The sequence below is a fragment of the Barbus barbus genome (assembly GCF_936440315.1).
Source record: "Barbus barbus genome assembly, chromosome: 9".
NCBI classification, from domain to species: Eukaryota; Metazoa; Chordata; class Actinopteri; order Cypriniformes; family Cyprinidae; genus Barbus; species Barbus barbus.
The window spans coordinates 10,986,797-11,004,416 of NC_136737.1; the positions used below are offsets into that span (position 1 = coordinate 10,986,797).

General features: G+C 37.5%; 1 protein-coding gene across 1 annotated transcript; it reads left to right on the forward strand.

Moving 5' to 3' along the window:
* Positions 1-3,526: 3,526 nt before the first annotated feature.
* LOC306874619 (SLAM family member 5-like) lies at positions 3,527-7,180 on the forward strand (the record flags this gene model as incomplete). Its single annotated transcript, XM_079424767.1, has 4 exons — positions 3,527-3,623; positions 4,649-4,972; positions 5,584-5,877; positions 7,164-7,180. 4 exons carry the CDS (start codon positions 3,527-3,529, stop codon positions 7,178-7,180), a joined length of 732 nt encoding a protein of 243 aa, XP_079280893.1.
* Positions 7,181-17,620: the final 10,440 nt, after the last annotated feature.

Below are 17,620 nucleotides of genomic sequence, written 5' to 3' on the forward strand. Positions count from 1 at the left end.
TTTATCCGTTACAGAATCTATATTTCTCTTTGTTGTATTTCTCTTGTTGATGCTGCTGGTCACAGTTGTAGTCGTGTTAATATTCTGTCACAGTAGAAACTACACACAAGCAAAACAAGATGGCAAGTATTACGAATAACCAAAAAAAAAAAAAAAAAAGAAGAAAAAAATATATACAAATGTATAATTTTATAATTGTTTATTTATTTAATTGTATAAATTGTTATCAAACAGCTCAGGCTAATGAAGAAGAGGTTGATTATACGGAAGCAACATTAATTCCTCACAGAACTCCGGATGCTGTAAGATATGTTTGTTATTCTCTGCACTAAATCTCATTGCTTACAGAAACCCTGCTAAGCTAAGTATTGTTTTTTGTGTGTCTGCTTATGGACATTTTTATATACATAAGTTAGCACTCAGACATCATTCACAATTTTTAAAAAGTCTGGATTTAATAGTTAAAGTGCTTATTTATTAATTCATTCTTAAAGATGCATGTATTTACATGATCATTAAGTTCTCATGACTAGATTCTTACATTTACATTTGTGCATTTAGCAGACGCTTTTATCCAAAGCGACTTACATTGCATTCAAGTTACAGTTTACACATTTTTAACAGCTCTTGCTTTCCCTGGGAATCGAACCCATGATCTTGGCGTTGCTAGCACCATGCTCTACCATTTGAGCTATAGGAAAGCGTTCTTATGAAACCTATGGGACTCTGAATATGTGCTTTCAGCATGTGTAGAATCAGCTCTGTTCTTGACTTACTGATGTGCATCTCTTTTCTAACAGGAGGTTAATGGACGGGATCAGATGGTGTATTCAGAAGTTGTGTTAAGATGATAGTATCTCAATGATAACAGGATATTCCACTTTTTCAGGTGATTTTCAGGGGCTCATACATGTACAACTAGATCAAATGCGCTCAGTAGCCTACTATAATGTAAAAAATGATAACCTGCAAAACGTTACCTTATAGAGTCTATAAAATTGTTTGGTTGCACAATGTATATGACTTTTTGTTGAAAAGCCATATACAGCCCAATGTACTGGTAATATGAAGGAATTTTCTGTATTTTACCCGTTTTGAATTTTGCATTGAAATGCCTGTAAATTGACGAGAAAATGGAGGCCTACTTGTAATTTTCTGCCTTGTAATCTGGTTTTCCACTGTTTTTTTTTTTTTTTTTTTAAGTGAAAAGTAAAGTGACGTTTGGCCAAGTATGGTGACCCATACTGAGACATTTTGCTCTGCATTTAACTCATCCATGCACTCACACACACACTCACACACACACACACATACACATATACACACACACACACACACACACACACATGTTGGTTTTTGCGGTTTAACTTTGTGCATTTTTAGATTTTCAAAAAAGCACCATTTAGTATGTTTTTTAAGCCTTTTGAATTACGGGGACATAGGCAGTGTCCTCATAAACCACCTTCATATTGTAATACCTCTGTGATACCCATGTCATTATACAAATTTGTGTCCTCATAAACCACATAAACATGCACACACACACACACACACACACACACACACACACACATCATGAACACACATCCGGAGCAGTGGGCAGCCATAGTGCTGCGGCGCCCAGGGAGCAGTTGGGGGTACTGTGCCTTGCTCATATGGTCTCACCTCAGTTGTGGTACTGAAGGTGGAAGAGAGCGCTAGTTATTCATTATTTTAAGTTACGTTTAACTGCTCTTCAGTAAACAAAGAAGACTTTGGTTCATAAATTATAAATGAATTCAAAATGGGCTTTAATTTTGTTCAGTGTATAATAGAACAAGTCTATTAGTCCACTTTTAATTTACACATACATTACATACATTCATGTATGTTGGTTTATCAGATACATTGATTTCATTAAAAAATGAATAAAATCCACTTATAATATAAGTATAATTGAACAAATACAGAAACAACCTGTGCATAACAAAAAAAAAGCATGAATGAAGAAAGCGAGTAGTCATCACAGCCTGTTAAAGTACTTATGAAACATATCAAACTACCTGAATTCATAAATTAATTATTTAGCCATGTCAGAAGTCCATGTGCTCCTTAGACACAATTGCAGTGAGTGGTAGTAGATGGCATGGAAGTAGAAACTAGTTCTTCTCTGGCAGTTATTACATTAATTTATTGCTGCCTGTCAGTATTAATAAAATATCAGTTTAAACATTTTAATCATTGAATTGATGTCATTTAGCTACATGGCATAAGCTGTTTATGAATTTACACATTAAACAGTGTAATGTAATAATCACCTGTATAATGCGGTTAATTATGGACACCAGGTGGAGCTCCTGATAAGATATGAACATCACATTAAGCATCTGAATACCTTTAGGAGTCGCTTTAATCTGAAAAACAAAAAAAAACAGTTCAGGTAATTTATTCAAATAGTAATGTGCTGAAGCTTATATGATGGCCGCAGTTTGTTCTTGATATTTGCGTTGTGTTCTAATTTCATATCCTGCTGTAGTGGTTTGTGAAGTTTCTGAAAAATAAACATTATGAAACATTCTCTCTGTACTGATTGTTTGTCGGTATATGACCATAATGAACTTACACATTTACACATGAAGATTTTTAAGTGATTTCAGTATGAAATGGCTGGAGTCGACTAGTTAATGTCAGTAATGTTTTTGAGATTAGTAATGTATAGAGATAAATGATGTCAATTTATCTGTAAACATAAAAACAATCTGAAATGACAATCTATGATTTGTTATTGACAAATAGTTTTTTTTGGTTCGGTATTTATGAAACAGTGATGATATCAGTGATGATTCTGTCACTAAACACTGATGCTACTGAAATAAAGAGAGATGTCTTGTAATGTGCACATTTAGGCTTCACCATTCTGAGACTCGTTTAGCTGACATCTATAAACAGATCATCTCTACATACAGTATGATAAAAAAAGAGAATAATGAAATATTCAGACTACAGAGCAGACAGGATCTCTGTGAATGCATTGTTATTATTATTTATTTTAACATGGTATTCATGCGCTTTTATGTGTTTTTGATTCTGATATGTATATGATATGTGATATGTAAGAATCTGATATGTATTAAAGAAAGACAGACCACAAGTTTAAAGTATCAAAGTTGCACAGATAACATGGCATGTTTTTTTCCAGTTATTTCTGAGATACTTTTGATCTCATAGGTCATTTTGTCATTTAAATGCGAACAACTTTATACAACATTTCAATGCCTGTACAGGTTAAGATGGTTTGGATGTTTAGAATAATAGTGTTTTAGTTCTTTAAACTCGCTGACATTATACTGGTTATGTATTTGAATGCCCCTGTATACTCGGATGTGTTAAAAGTGTGTCTTAAGGCTGGAATACACTGTGTGACTTTTAAAATCTGAAGATATTTTAAAACATTTGTCATCACCAATTTTGTAAATAGTTACAGATTAAAATGACTAAGGATCACACACTACATTTTAAAGTCTTTCTGGACACAACAAACTCACACATGAGCCTTGCTGCTACACTGATATCCTCCAGCTGTACCAAATCAAAGTCTGAAGCTAAAACATCAGACTGTGTGTCCACCACTACACTACACGATTGTATGTGAAATATATCAACACAAAACTGTACAGAAGTAATACTCTATTCCAGCCTTTACACACACCAGTGTGTGTTTCAAAGGAACTGGGTTCAATGTGTTCAAGAAGTGAAGCTAAACTGTCTTCTTGGGAAGGTTTTATGTAACTTACTCGTTCTGAAGATTAACATGAGGTTAAAAAAGCTAAGACCACAGGATTGCACGAGGGAAGAAAGCTTAGAAAAGTTAGAGTCCAAATCCATTCACTGCTGTAGGATGTGTGTGTAATCGCTGTGCTGAAGGCTCCCTCTGCTGGACTGTTTGTGAGACTTAATGATGTTTAGTCTGGTAATGCACTTTAGGTGAAGGATGACTTCACTAATATTTTGAGCTGAACTGTGTTAAATGTGCAGTAGCTACACTGGGGAATGTATTGGGAAAATGCTGCTCTACTCACTGTCTTAATTTGATAGCTACTCGATTTTTTACTCACATGAGCTGCTCTTTTCTTCTTGTTTCTGTTGTCATGCACAGATGTTTATGTATATGCTGGTAAAAAAAATTAAATAAAAACACTTATAGTGAAACATTCTATCTGTACGGATTGTTATTATGTTCTAACTCCCAACTACATACAATTAACTCTGTTCACTCTGTCCATCTCCAATACAATTTAAGAGGATGAAAAAGTGTTAAATGTAATCTGGAGAGACTTCTAAAATCAGTTCACTTTTTCATCTATCAGTCTAGATTTAGGAAGTAGCTGCACTTTTTATTCAGGAAGTAGCTCTGCTTTGTCTGAAGTGACTCTCGACTTTTCTATTACAATGTCCTCTCATCTATGTTTTCTGATCCTGTTTGTTCTGTGTGGTGAGAAACTCTTAAAAGTTCCAGTAAATGTGGAGTATGCAATCACAAATGCTTTTCCACAAGTTATTAAACAATAAATTTGGTTTACCCTTTTAATCGTGCTTTACTAAGCTCCAGGAAATGTGATTATATTAAGTCTCTTTCTTATAATAATGTGTTTTTATATATGTTCTGCAGGTGTGTTTGGTACAGATGAAATGAAGTCAGTATCAGTGACTGAGGGAGATTCTTTTACTCTAAACACTGGTGTTACTGAAGTACAGAGAGATGATCATATATTGTGGATGTTTGGACCTAAAGAGACTCGTATAGCTGAACTCTATAAGCACAGCATTGATATGTTTAGCAGTAATGAGATATTTGGAGACAGACTGCAGCTGGACTCTTTCACTGGATCTCTGACCATCAGAAACATCAGAACCACAGACTCTGGACTTTATAAACGACAGATCCGCAGCAACAGAGGAAACTCAGACGAGATATTCAGTGTTACTGTCAATGGTAAGACAAATATGACTTTAAATATTGTATAAATGGATGTAAAGCTTATAATTGATCAGTAGTGAATCAGGAATATAACAACACTAAAAATTAAGGTTCGTTAAAATTACAGTGCATTTTCCCATCTGCTTTTATTTTCCACCAGCAAACTGTACTCCGATAAATCCCTTCTTTATTATAAGAAAAGAAACTTATGTAGTGGACCAAAAACTGTTCTTCATGGGGCCATCTATATAAGCAAAGGACATGCATTCTTTGTATTCCTTGCATTTTTTACACATATATTTCCTGTAGTAATTATATTACTGCCTGTCCTTTACATGTAATATAATATAGACTGTGTCTGTATATGAAAAACATAAATTAACAAATAACTTGGCTGTTATAGAAGTACATACACTGAACATTTGTACTGTAAACATAACTGTTCCAAAGGGCCTTTTTAAGTGGGCAGTTTTGAGCACTTTGGTTTGGAATGACCCTTCAGTGATATTAAATGACTATTTATAGTTATTAATAAACATTATCTACATTTGGATCCTACTTTCCCTTATGCCTGTGTTTGCTTACATTACAACAATACGCTTATATTTAATTTACATGTTTTCCAGCTCGTCTGCCTGTTCCTGTCATTACCAGATGCATCTGTGCCTTCTCATCAGGATCTTCAGTGTCCAGATGTTCACTGCTGTGTTCAGTGATGAATGTGGGTCATGTGACTCTCTCCTGGTACAAAGGAAACAGTTTATTGTCCAGCATCAGTGTGTCTGATCTCAGCATCAGTCTCTCTCTACCTCTGGAGGTGGAATATCAGGATAAAAACACCTACAGCTGTTTGCTCAAAAATCCCATCAGCAACCAGACCACACATCTGGACATCAGTCGGTTTTGCTGGCCATGTTCAGGTACATCAGCAGCAACATTTTCTACATATTTTCTTTCTAAATGTGCAGTTTATAGCATCTGGATGAAGTTCGACAGAAAGGATTGACCATTTTCTCTTTATTAATTACAGAATCTGTGGCTGTGGATTTCAGTTTTACTGACATGACAAAATAATTCTTTATGTGCAAAAGTTAAAAAACTATAAGACCCAAAGTTGATGTTTTCACATTTTTATTATTATTATTATTTTTGTTTATTCTTATTGTATGTAAGTTATAAATTGTATATCTATTATTATACGATTTATAATGTATTGTATACATGAAAAACAAGAGAAATCAGCACCTGATGATAAATGCACTCATCATATGCTTGTGACATTCACAGTCATGATGAATCTTCATGTTCATCTGCTTCCAAAGATAAAGCTCATCTGGACTGCAACATGAATTATTATATAGTTTATCATTCAGATAGACACTTGGTATTAATGAATCACCAAAAGCCTAAAAGTCCAACATGCAGGTTAACAAGATTACAGATTTATAATTTAACATTACATACATAAAAATGTAAAATTCATTTGATATAGTGAAATGAAACCGGTTCAACATGTAATTTAAAGTCATTTTCAGATGAATCTACCCAATTAAATATGATTTGTACTAAAACAGTGTCACAGACACATGAAAGTATTGAGATTTTTTTTTTTAGAATTACGTTTTATTAAATTGCCTATGTCTTAATGTTTCAGTTAAATATCTCAATATTAATCTATTGTATTTTAATCAATCTTGTGTAAAATGTTCTGCAAGATATTTGAAAGATTCATTGTCATATGGAATGTGTGATCTGGCACATGTTCACTTCGAGTCAGATCTTGTGTTATTTAGGTCAGTAAATGTGGCGTCTGAGCTGAATGTGGTTTAATGTGCTGCGAGGATCTTCAGCTAATGCACACAGTGTTAGATGATGTGTGTTTGTGTATTTTCATGTACATGAGAGTGTGAAATGTGGCCAGTTTCCTTTAACAACCCCAAATAAATCTTCTGAGAACCTGTTAGACTAAAAAAAAAAAAATGTATATAAATCTAAAACGAGAGTTTTCATATCCAGAATGATGTTTTCTAATCTGTGTGCTCTGATCCTGTTTGTCCTGTGGTGAGTAACTCTTTTAATTGGTAAATATGTTTAGTTTAACAAAAATGCATTTCCACCACAAGCGAGAAAAAAATTAAATCTCTATGAAATTAAATCTAGTCAGTTTTGTTGTCTAATAATTATTTTGCATTTGTATGATTTGCAGGTGTGATACAGATGTAATGAAGTCAGTATCAGTAACTGAGGGAGATTCTTTTACTCTAAACACTGATGTTACTGAAGTACAGAGAGATGATCAGATACTGTGGATGTTTGGACCTAGGAACTCGAAAAGCTGAAATCTATAATGCAATTTAAGAGGAAGATAAAGAAAGTATTAAATGTAATCTGGAGAGCACAGACGGAGACAAACAGGGAATAGACTTCTAAAACTAGTTTACTTTTTTTCATCTATCAATCAGTCTAGATTTAGGAAGTAGCTGCACTTTTTGTTCAGGAAGTTGCTCTTCTGTTTCTGAAGTAACTCTCGGCTGGACTTTTCTGCAGTGTCCACTCATCTGTGTTTTCTGATCCTGTTTGTTCTGTGCGGTGAGAAACTCTTAATATTTCCAGTAATTGTGGAGTATGTAATCGCAAAATGCTTTTCCACAAGAGATAAAAAAAACTAATTTGGTTTACCCTTTTAATCGTGCTTCATTAAGCTCCAGGAAATGTGATTAAATGAAGTCTCGGTCTGATAATAATGTGTTTTTATTTGTTCTCCAGGTGTGTTTGGTGCTGATACAGATTAAGTGAAGTCAGTATCAGTGACTGACGGAGATTCTGTCACTCTAAACAAATGATGTCATCTAGAAATGATGGCATACTTTTTCTTTTTTGGCTCTTTATAGTTTGTGTGCTGCTGATGCTCATTTCTTCATGTGTGTTTTTCTGCTGCTGCAGGAAATGCAACCAAGAAAAACCAGACGGCAAGTATTACTACAACTGACATGACAAAATAATCAGCACCTGATGATAAATTCACTCAACATCTGCTTGTGTTTGTAGATGAGAAAAATCTGTCTGAATACACACAGATCATCTACCGTCTGCAGATCACTGATCATCACCCATAATACACCACAACTCATGTAGTTTAACAATGTTACAGATTTATACTTTAACATGCATAAAAGTGTAAAATGCATTTGATGCAGTAAAATGAGACATGCTCAACATTAAATTAGAGTCATATGCAGGTGAATCTGCCTAATAAAATATGATTGTACTAAAATATGTCACGATTTTCTGTTTTCGGTTGATTATGTTGTGCATTTAAGCCTGTGTTCACCCTCTTGCCATTTTGTCTGCTATTGTTTGTGTTATGTTTGATGTGACACCTTACGATTTCTACTTGTAAAGTTTATAGTTCTGATATACCTGCCTGTCTTGTCCTGCTGTGCAGCAATACCGTAACAAAATAGTCACAGACAAGAGTGCTCCGATTGGTTCAATAAACTTTCTGATTTCTCAGATGGATATTTTATGTTTTATTTCAGCGTTATTTAAAGCCAAAATGTTTATTTTTGACATTTTCTTCTAATTTTATTAATTGAATTATTTTTATGTATTTTTTTAAATTAAAGCATAAAGCTATTTTATTAAATATTGTGTAAAAATGTTTGAAAAGGTTTCATGATTATATTGTGAGTGTGAAGCAGCACACGTTCATGAGCTGTTTTGGAGTCAGATCTTGTTATTGACGTCAGTAAATGCTGTGTTTGAGCTGAATGCATGTGGTTTAATGTACTAGGAGGATCTTCAGCTAATGCACACGATGTGTGTTTGTGAACCCTCTGAAAGCCTGTTAGACTCAGAACTTCTCTGATAAAGAGCAATCCAGAATGATGTTGCTATAGAAAATCTGTTTATGCAGTATTTTTGAGATTGACATTGGGAGTTACTAGGACATTTAGATGAAGATAATTGAACTTAGAGAAAACGTTGAACTTGAACAAACGCCACCAAAACCAGTTCCCTTTATTTAACAGTCTATGTTTAGCTGCAGTTTTTGTTCAGGAAGTTGCTCTTTTGTGTCTGTCCTCTCATCTCTGTACTTTGATCCTATTTATTCTGTGCGGTGAGAAACTCTGAATATTTTTTCCTGGAGGTGGAATATCAGGATAAAAACACCTACAGCTGTGTTCTTAACAATCCCATCAGCAACCAGAGGTACGTCAGTATAGTTGGGGCTTTCACACTGGGCACATTTACTGTGTCCGAGTTGCTTTCTCTTTTGCCTGATAATGTAAAAACTCCATTAGAGTCTATAATTGGACTGTTTGATGCAGTTAATGGGGAGGTTGTAGCCAAATGGTTAGAGAGTCGGACTCGCAACCTTGAGCTCGAGTCTCAGGCAGGCAGGGATTGTAGGTGGGCTCTCTCCACCCTCAATACCACGACTGAGGTGCCCTTGAGCAAGGCACTGAACCCCCAACTGCTCCCCGGGCGCCGCAGCATAAATGGCTGCCCACTGCTCCGGGTGTGTGTTCACTGCTGTGTGTGTGTACACTTTAGATGGGTTAAATGCAGAGCACGGATTCATGAAGAGCGTGCAATCTGTGATCGCATGCAGTTGCTGACGCTCGCTAAAGCGTGCAATCGCTTTCTTATGTGCGCCGTTTTATCAGTACTTTCACTTTCAAAATCGATCGCGTTCAGCAAGGAGGGGAGAGGATGGAAAGTGGGGAGGCACAGTAACTCGTTTGGGGGGGCACAGCTGGCGAGTATATACATATATTGTGGCGGGAGGAGCCAACGACAGACACAGTGGGCGTGGCGTCAAGCCTCGGAGAGGTTTTTATTAAACAATATTTAAAATAAAGTGTCCAAAGGGGGAAAGTGTCCAAAATAAACAGGGATCTGGTGTCCTCGTTGTGCTGCGGGGCTCGTGAAGGAGGGCAGTGTTCAGGAGGGAAGGGTCCCGGGAAAGGGGCGGAGTCCGGCGGCCGCACGCGCTCCCGTCTGGAGGTCCCGGGGCGCGGGTGACGGCGGCTTCGTCCAACTCCTTCATCCCCGGGTGCTCGACGGGATTCCACGGCCCGGCGTCCTTGCCCGACGGCCGTATCGCGGGTGCAGTGTCGGCCGGACTGCGGGTCCGGCCGCTCGCGTCTCTGGCGGCGGCAGGTAGTTCCCTCTACGCTCCCTTTCCTGGACCCACGAGGACACCAGCGTGCATGCACGGGGAAGAGACCGGTCTCACGAGGAGAGGCGCGCTCGGAGTTTAAACGGCGGCGGTGATGAGGCTCCATTCACGTCAGGTGCGCCTCATCACACGCCGCCAGCCCTGGCTGTTTCAGCGCCCCTCCTCTCTCTCACACACCCACTCCCGTCGGGAGCCTGGTGAAGGGCGGCGAATAAGGGACGGGGTGGTGATGATGGACAGGGGGGAGGCAGCCGACTCGTCACATTCCCCCCCCCCAAGCGACATCCCCGTCCGAGGGTCGCCGCCCACGCAGGAGTGCTACCTTCCTCAACCAGGCTCCAGCGGTCGGAGTGGGCGGGGCAGGGATTCCTCTCCGGGCAACGCTCCCTCTCGCACCGCGCCGGAGCCGGGACAGAGAAAGCGGGTTTTAGTTGACAGCCTCAACCAACCACGGGGTAATGATGACAAATAGACAGAATGTCACTTACCCCATTAGTGGCTGGGAGGCTGTCCCCGTCCTTCCTCCGTCCCCGTACGGGCTCTACGGCTTCTTGCGAGCGAGAGGGGATGACGTCATCAGATGTTGCCCAACTGTGCTGTCTAGGCTCCGCCTGCCCGCATTCTCCACCACTGTGGCGGGAGGAGCCAACGACAGACACAGTGGGCGTGGCGTCAAGCCTCGGAGAGGTTTTTATTAAACAATATTTAAAATAAAGTGTCCAAAGGGGGAAAAGTGTCCAAAATAAACAGGGATCTGGTGTCCTCGTTGTGCTGCGGGGCTCGTGAAGGAGGGCAGTGTTCAGGAGGGAAGGGTCCCGGGAAAGGGGCGGAGTCCGGCGGCCGCACGCGCTCCCGTCTGGAGGTCCCGGGGCGCGGGTGACGGCGGCTTCTGTGGCGGCTTCGTCCAACTCCTTCATCCCCGGGTGCTCGACGGGATTCCACGGCCCGGCGTCCTTGCCCGACGGCCGTATCGCGGGTGCAGTGTCGGCCGGACTGCGGGTCCGGCCGCTCGCGTCTCTGGCGGCGGCAGGTAGTTCCCTCTACGCTCCCTTTCCTGGACCCACGAGGACACCAGCGTGCATGCACGGGGAAGAGACCGGTCTCACGAGGAGAGGCGCGCTCGGAGTTTAAACGGCGGCGGTGATGAGGCTCCATTCACGTCAGGTGCGCCTCATCACACGCCGCCAGCCCTGGCTGTTTCAGCGCCCCTCCTCTCTCTCACACACCCACTCCCGTCGGGAGCCTGGTGAAGGGCGGCGAATAAGGGACGGGGTGGTGATGATGGACAGGGGGGAGGCAGCCGACTCGTCACAATATATATATATATATATATATATATAGTTGGACCTCTAATTATACTTTATTATGAATTTTAATGTCTATTTACTTTTCATCCACCCTGTAAATAACATATCTAATTATATGTGGGGTTTGTTATACATGCATATAAGGTCCTGTGCGTACTTGATTATTGCGTACGTGTGGTATAAGTTGTTCTTGAATTTTTTCGTACATTTAGAATAAATTTTAGTACGAAAGTTTTTGATGAATCATGATTTATTCGTGAAAACGTCCATACGCACGTTTCACGCAAAAATTTGTCCGTACGCATGTTTAGTGAATGAGACCCAGTGTTTTCAGAACATCCATTTTATTCTTGATGAATGTTATCATTAACCTTCTTGTAATATTAAAAAAAGAAGTAAGAACAATACAGGTTGGTGAATGCTGTACTAACATTATCAAATCCCTTCAACATTCTAATCATGATAAGAACACTGGACATTTTAAAACATTTTGTTAGTTGGGGAATAGCTTTTATTCAATTTAGAGGAGTACACTGAGCAAGATTGGAATTATATATTTTTTAAATATAGAAAATAATTTATTATCTTGTTCATCTTTGTCTCTTACAGTAGTCTAATGACTGTTTGTGTTTAATCCGTTACAGAATCCAACCAAACTTCACTTCTTCTTGTTGTGTTGCTGTTGCGGCTGCTAGTGGTCTCAGCTGTAGTTGTGTTGACGATCTGTCACCGCAGAAACTACACACAAGCAAAACAAGAGGGCAAGTATTAAACACAACCAAATATATAGAAGTGTTAAACAATCTTTGAAACACCATTTCAGTTTTTAAAACTTTTTTGTTTAATTTTCTAAATTGTTATCAAACAGCTAAAAGTAATGAGGAGGAGGTACTGATGCAACAATTATTAAACACACAGATCAAGACACGGTAAGATATATAGAAAGCTTGCTAGGCTGGAGTAGTAGTTCGTTTATATACATGATGTTATTTAACACTCAGACATTAAGAAATCTGGATTTAATGGTTCTTAATGTGCTTATGCTTGCTTGTTTTCTTTTGTGGACTGCATTTCATCTTATTTGAACATGATTCAAGCCCTTAGATCACTCTAATGATCTGCTGTTTGTTTTATGTGCATTGGTTGTGACTTGACACTTTGACTGTCCATTATTTCTGCATTATTCGTCACAAAGCTCCCATGAATAGATTCTGAATCCAGTGGGGCACTTCTTTAACTATTTTAACTGTCTTTGTGGGAATAATAAAAAAAAAACCATCGCACATAATGTGTTTTTTACATTTATTGATATTATTTGTCATTTTCTGACTGTGCTTTAAGCATGTGTAGTATCATTATTGTGCTCTTATCTCTCTCTCGACTTCCTGATGTGTGTATCTTACAGGGGGCTAGTGGACACGATCGGACGGTGTTGTTACATAACTTCCTATCTAGGTTTAGGAAGGTCTGTAGCAAAAAAAAAAAAAAAAAAAACACATTGGAGAGAGAACCTGGGTAATCCAACCTCCCGCCCCAGAACCAACACAAACTTCAGCTTCAAATTAGTTTATTTTAATTTGAAAATAAAAAGGGAAATAAACCCAGAGGTCAACAGAAACAGTCAATCTCAAAAGAACAACTATTAACATATTAATAAATGTTTAGGGAACAAAACCTAAGGTGAGAGCTAGGCCAAAAGAACAAACTAAACTAACTAACCCAAGAACCTTTAGAAATTTTACCTAGAAAAGAATAAAATACATTACACTTCCCTCTCTCCGTCTGCCCATAACCAGGAGAAAGAAAGAACAACAAACAGAAATGGCACCCTCCCCCTACATTCCCTTACATAAGAAAAAGCATAAGAATACTAACAAGCATAGTTAACATAAGACATAAACGAATCATCAAACAAAGTATCAAACATCTACAAGTCCCTTTCTATTAAAGAGCACAACCAAATCCCTGAGTTATCTTACTCAGAAACAAATCAATACGCTAATACAACACATGAATCAGAGCAAGTGGGAGGAAGGATTGCCCTTGCGGAAGAAAGTCTTTCTCCCCTCCACAGGTTCAACATTTCTTATATTTCCACTCCTTCCCATCGTTATCCAATCACCCCAGGCATCTCCAGATTGAACTCAGCTGATTGGAGCACCTGTTTTGTGACGACGAAAGTGAGAGAGAGAGAAGGAAAGAGAGAGAAGGGGAAAAAGGCAAGCAAAACCCCTCATCCAACACATATACACAATTATACAACACATTGTTACGTCCAAGGACGTATTCAGTGTATTCAGAAGTTGTTTTGAGACGATGATCATGTAGACTGTTATTATACAGCTCAGTTTATTACAGGACAGAGCATGTTGAGGTGTATGAAAGTGTGTAGCAAAGTTCAAAACCCCAGTTAAACTGCAAATGCACTGGTTGTAGCTCTGTTTGCTACAAATGACTGAATTTCAGCATTTAATTGAAGTAATTTCTAAGAAAAAAAAATGGATCTTTATTAAGAAAGACCACGTGTCACATTTAAGGGATTTTCATATATTCATACACAAATACAATAAGGCCAAATGTGTTCAGTACTGTAGGATGCTTGAATAATCACTGTGCCAATGGCTTCCTCTTCAGACTCTCTGTAAGACTTATAGGATGGTATAATGGCTTTGGCTCTCTGCTGGTAGATAACCATCTGTGGGACAAAAATCTACATTTTCAAAATGAAGGAAAATTTTGAAAATTAAAAAAATTCAGAATACTGCGTTTTGAAAAGTACCTGTGTATATTGAAGAAGTAATTTCAGCACTCCTACTCATTTTTAATTTATTGCTGCCTACCTACATTTCTAAAATATCAGTTCAAGAATATAATTTCAGATTCTTTTGATTATTTATATCATTATGGTGTAATCTGTGTATGAATTTACACATTAAATATTGTAATTTGATCTAATCAGCAAACTAGAATTTTCTAAAAATGTGTTAAAATGTAAGTGTATTTTATGTAAGTGGTTAACTGATTGAACAATCTATTCATGAATAAATCTCATTACAGTTCGACATTACGCAACTGAATTGCGATGTCTGTTTTTAAAGACGTGAAATGCCTTGGTGGATAATGTTGAACTCCTAATGAGGTCAGGGGTCTGAGCTCAATGTGTGTGGTTATTGTGCTGGGTAAATGCACAAAGCATAATTCAGTGTGTGTGTGGGTGTTAAATATTCAGGTTTTGTCGCATCCACAAGCTCAGATGATCTAAGGTGATTTTTTAATTAAAGGGACAGTTCACCCAAAAATGAAAATTACCACCTGATTTACTCAACCTTAAGCCATCCTAGAAGTAAATGACTTCTTTATATATACAGATATATTGATGTATATATCTTCTTTCAGACGAATAAAGTTATAGTTATATATTTTTTTAATAGTCCTGACTTATATACAAGCTTTAATGGTAGGGAATGGGTGTTAATATTCAATAGTCCAATAGAGGTCCAATAAAGTGCATCCATCCATCATAAAAATGTGCTCCACATGGCTCCGGGAAGTTAATAAAGGCTTTCTGAAGCAAATCTATGTGTTAGTGTAAGAAACATATATATATATAACTTATATATATAAACGCAATCTCTAGCTTCCACTAGATGTCATACGCGCGTTCACACGCAAAATGATGATTGTGTATAAGTGTTTTTCACTTAAACATATTAAACTATAAGCAGAGGCAGAACTGTTTGCGCTTTAATTTAGTAGCTATTATTTCAGGGTTTGAAAACTTTAACCAAGTTATGTTAAAGGACCAGTTAACAGAAAAAAAACAACAAAAAAACAAACTTGGCTTTAATGACACCATAAAAATACTTACGTATATTTGTATTTTAGTGTTGTATTTAGAGTTGTGAAATAGAGACATTTTGCCCCCCAAAAATAATAAAAAATAAATAAATGCCCTGTATGTCCTAAATTTGGAACCCCAAAAGAAGATTTTCTGCAGTTTCCTGCTTTTTTACATTAGTGGGACAGCAAGGATGGTTGTATCACTGGTCAGATGTAAAACTTACAATTTCTCAAACAAGCAGCAAGGTACAAATCACCTAATTCACTCCACACATGTTCAGTTTAGTCCTTATTCCATGTGAGCAAATTTTAGAAGAGAAAGACTAATTTTGAGGTAATAAAGTAACATCTCTCCCCAGTGGATATCATAATGTTACATCTCACCCCAGGGTATGTTATAGCTAACCCAGAATATGGGGTGAATTGTAACATTTCACTCCTCGTGTTTGAAACTAAGCCATTTAATAGCAGACACTTAACTAGTTTGAATCACATTTAGAATGCACTGGCTTAAAAGAACTCCAAGATACAAACAGAAATGTCAAAAATATTACAACTATCCCTGGTCTCCCCCTCATAAAAAAAAAAAAAAAAAAAGATTCTTACAGTAGAACCAAAGATAATACATTTTTCCAGTGAAAAAATTCTCAGTTTACCTGAGTTCACCCATATTTTTAATATTAATTGTGATTTATTTATTTATTTATTTTACATTCAACTGATCTGGATGGTGACATCGCTGTTTTCTACAGAGCTGCTTTATAGTTGAACTGAACTTATTCCATAATTGAGTCAACAGTGAACTGACTTTAACAGAAAAAACTGGAGAAGGGTCTCCTTTTTTAGAGCTTGGTAGAAATCTCATTCGGGCTCTCTCTCCCTTGTCAGACCCTTGAAATCATCCTAACCTTACACCCTGTTACAGCACCCCTACTGACATGGCAGCAACATCATCTGTTGAAGCCGTATACTTTTAATATTCTATGCTGTATGTGTCAATGACCAGAATATCTTGGAGTTCTACTTGCGATAATTGAGGTCTACTTGTAATAACTGAATTCAGCTGATTGTCCTTAATTGCTAATCCAACTAGAAAAAGGGTGAATGTTTGTTGTAAAGCAAGCACTGAAAATAGTAATGTCCACTTGTTTTTAACTCACATGAACATGCACTCAAGCCTGTATTGGATTCAGTGTGTGGTTAGCCACTTTCCTGTTCGCTTTTAAGTATTCCTTTGGCCCTTCACACCTTTTTTTTATTATTATTTGGAGCGCTACAATTTTTCTTAAGCTAATAATGCTCACAGATTAATTTGCAGCTCTTTATTACGCTTCCTCTTTATGGTCCAATTTATTTTAGTAATATTACTTACCAGGTTATTGTTTTTTAAGGTTATGATGTTCACCATATCTCACTACATCCTATAGATTCAACCACTGTCCTGATATTAATAGTGTATGTGGAGTCAGTAGTGTATGTGAAATAAAAACTCAGTGGTTTGAGAAAGGAATAATCACTTCTAGCATTTTTGTTTATAGAATAAATTTGTACTGAATATGCAAACTATATATACAGTATCTGTGCACATGCTTTATAGCTGAATTGAATCAACATTGAACTAAAATGTGCTGAATAATGACACTATTGAAGCAGAAATTGAAGTAGTTCATAATCCATGAATTCTGCAACAGTAACACTGTTTATTTGACAAACATGTGTGCTATGACAAACTGCTGTGCACTTTACTGCACTCTGAACATGCAAAACAATTCAATACGGTGTTCTTGGTTTTGCTTGACCGAGAACATGCCCTTAGAGAACTGTTTACACTGATGAATTTTAGGAAAAAGGCTGGATCACAGTTTTTTCAAAATGTTTAGCAAATAGGTATACAAGTATAGGGTATATACAACTGTTAAAATGTTGTGTTATTAAGCAAACCCCCTGCATTTCTATATGCATACATTGCTTTGCAAACATACTGAATGTTATCTAAGCCATTTATCAGTGTTTTTCACATTTTCTAAATGATGATCCAAACCAAAAGAGGCATTGTAGTCTTTTTCAAGTCTGTTGTAAAGTCACATTTTGTTCAGCATTGTTATTCTCACTACTAATAGTTTTACTTTATACATTGTACAGTACAATCTGACTTTCATCTTTTCTTCAACTGAATACTGTTTGGTAATTGTACTTTTACTTCAGTATATTTTTTCTGTACTCATTCCACCACTAGATACCTCAATAAAGCCAGTATTTCTCCAACATTCTCCCTCAAAGTATCGATGAGACCCGATACATTCTGACTGTAGATGAGTCGATTCTCTGCAA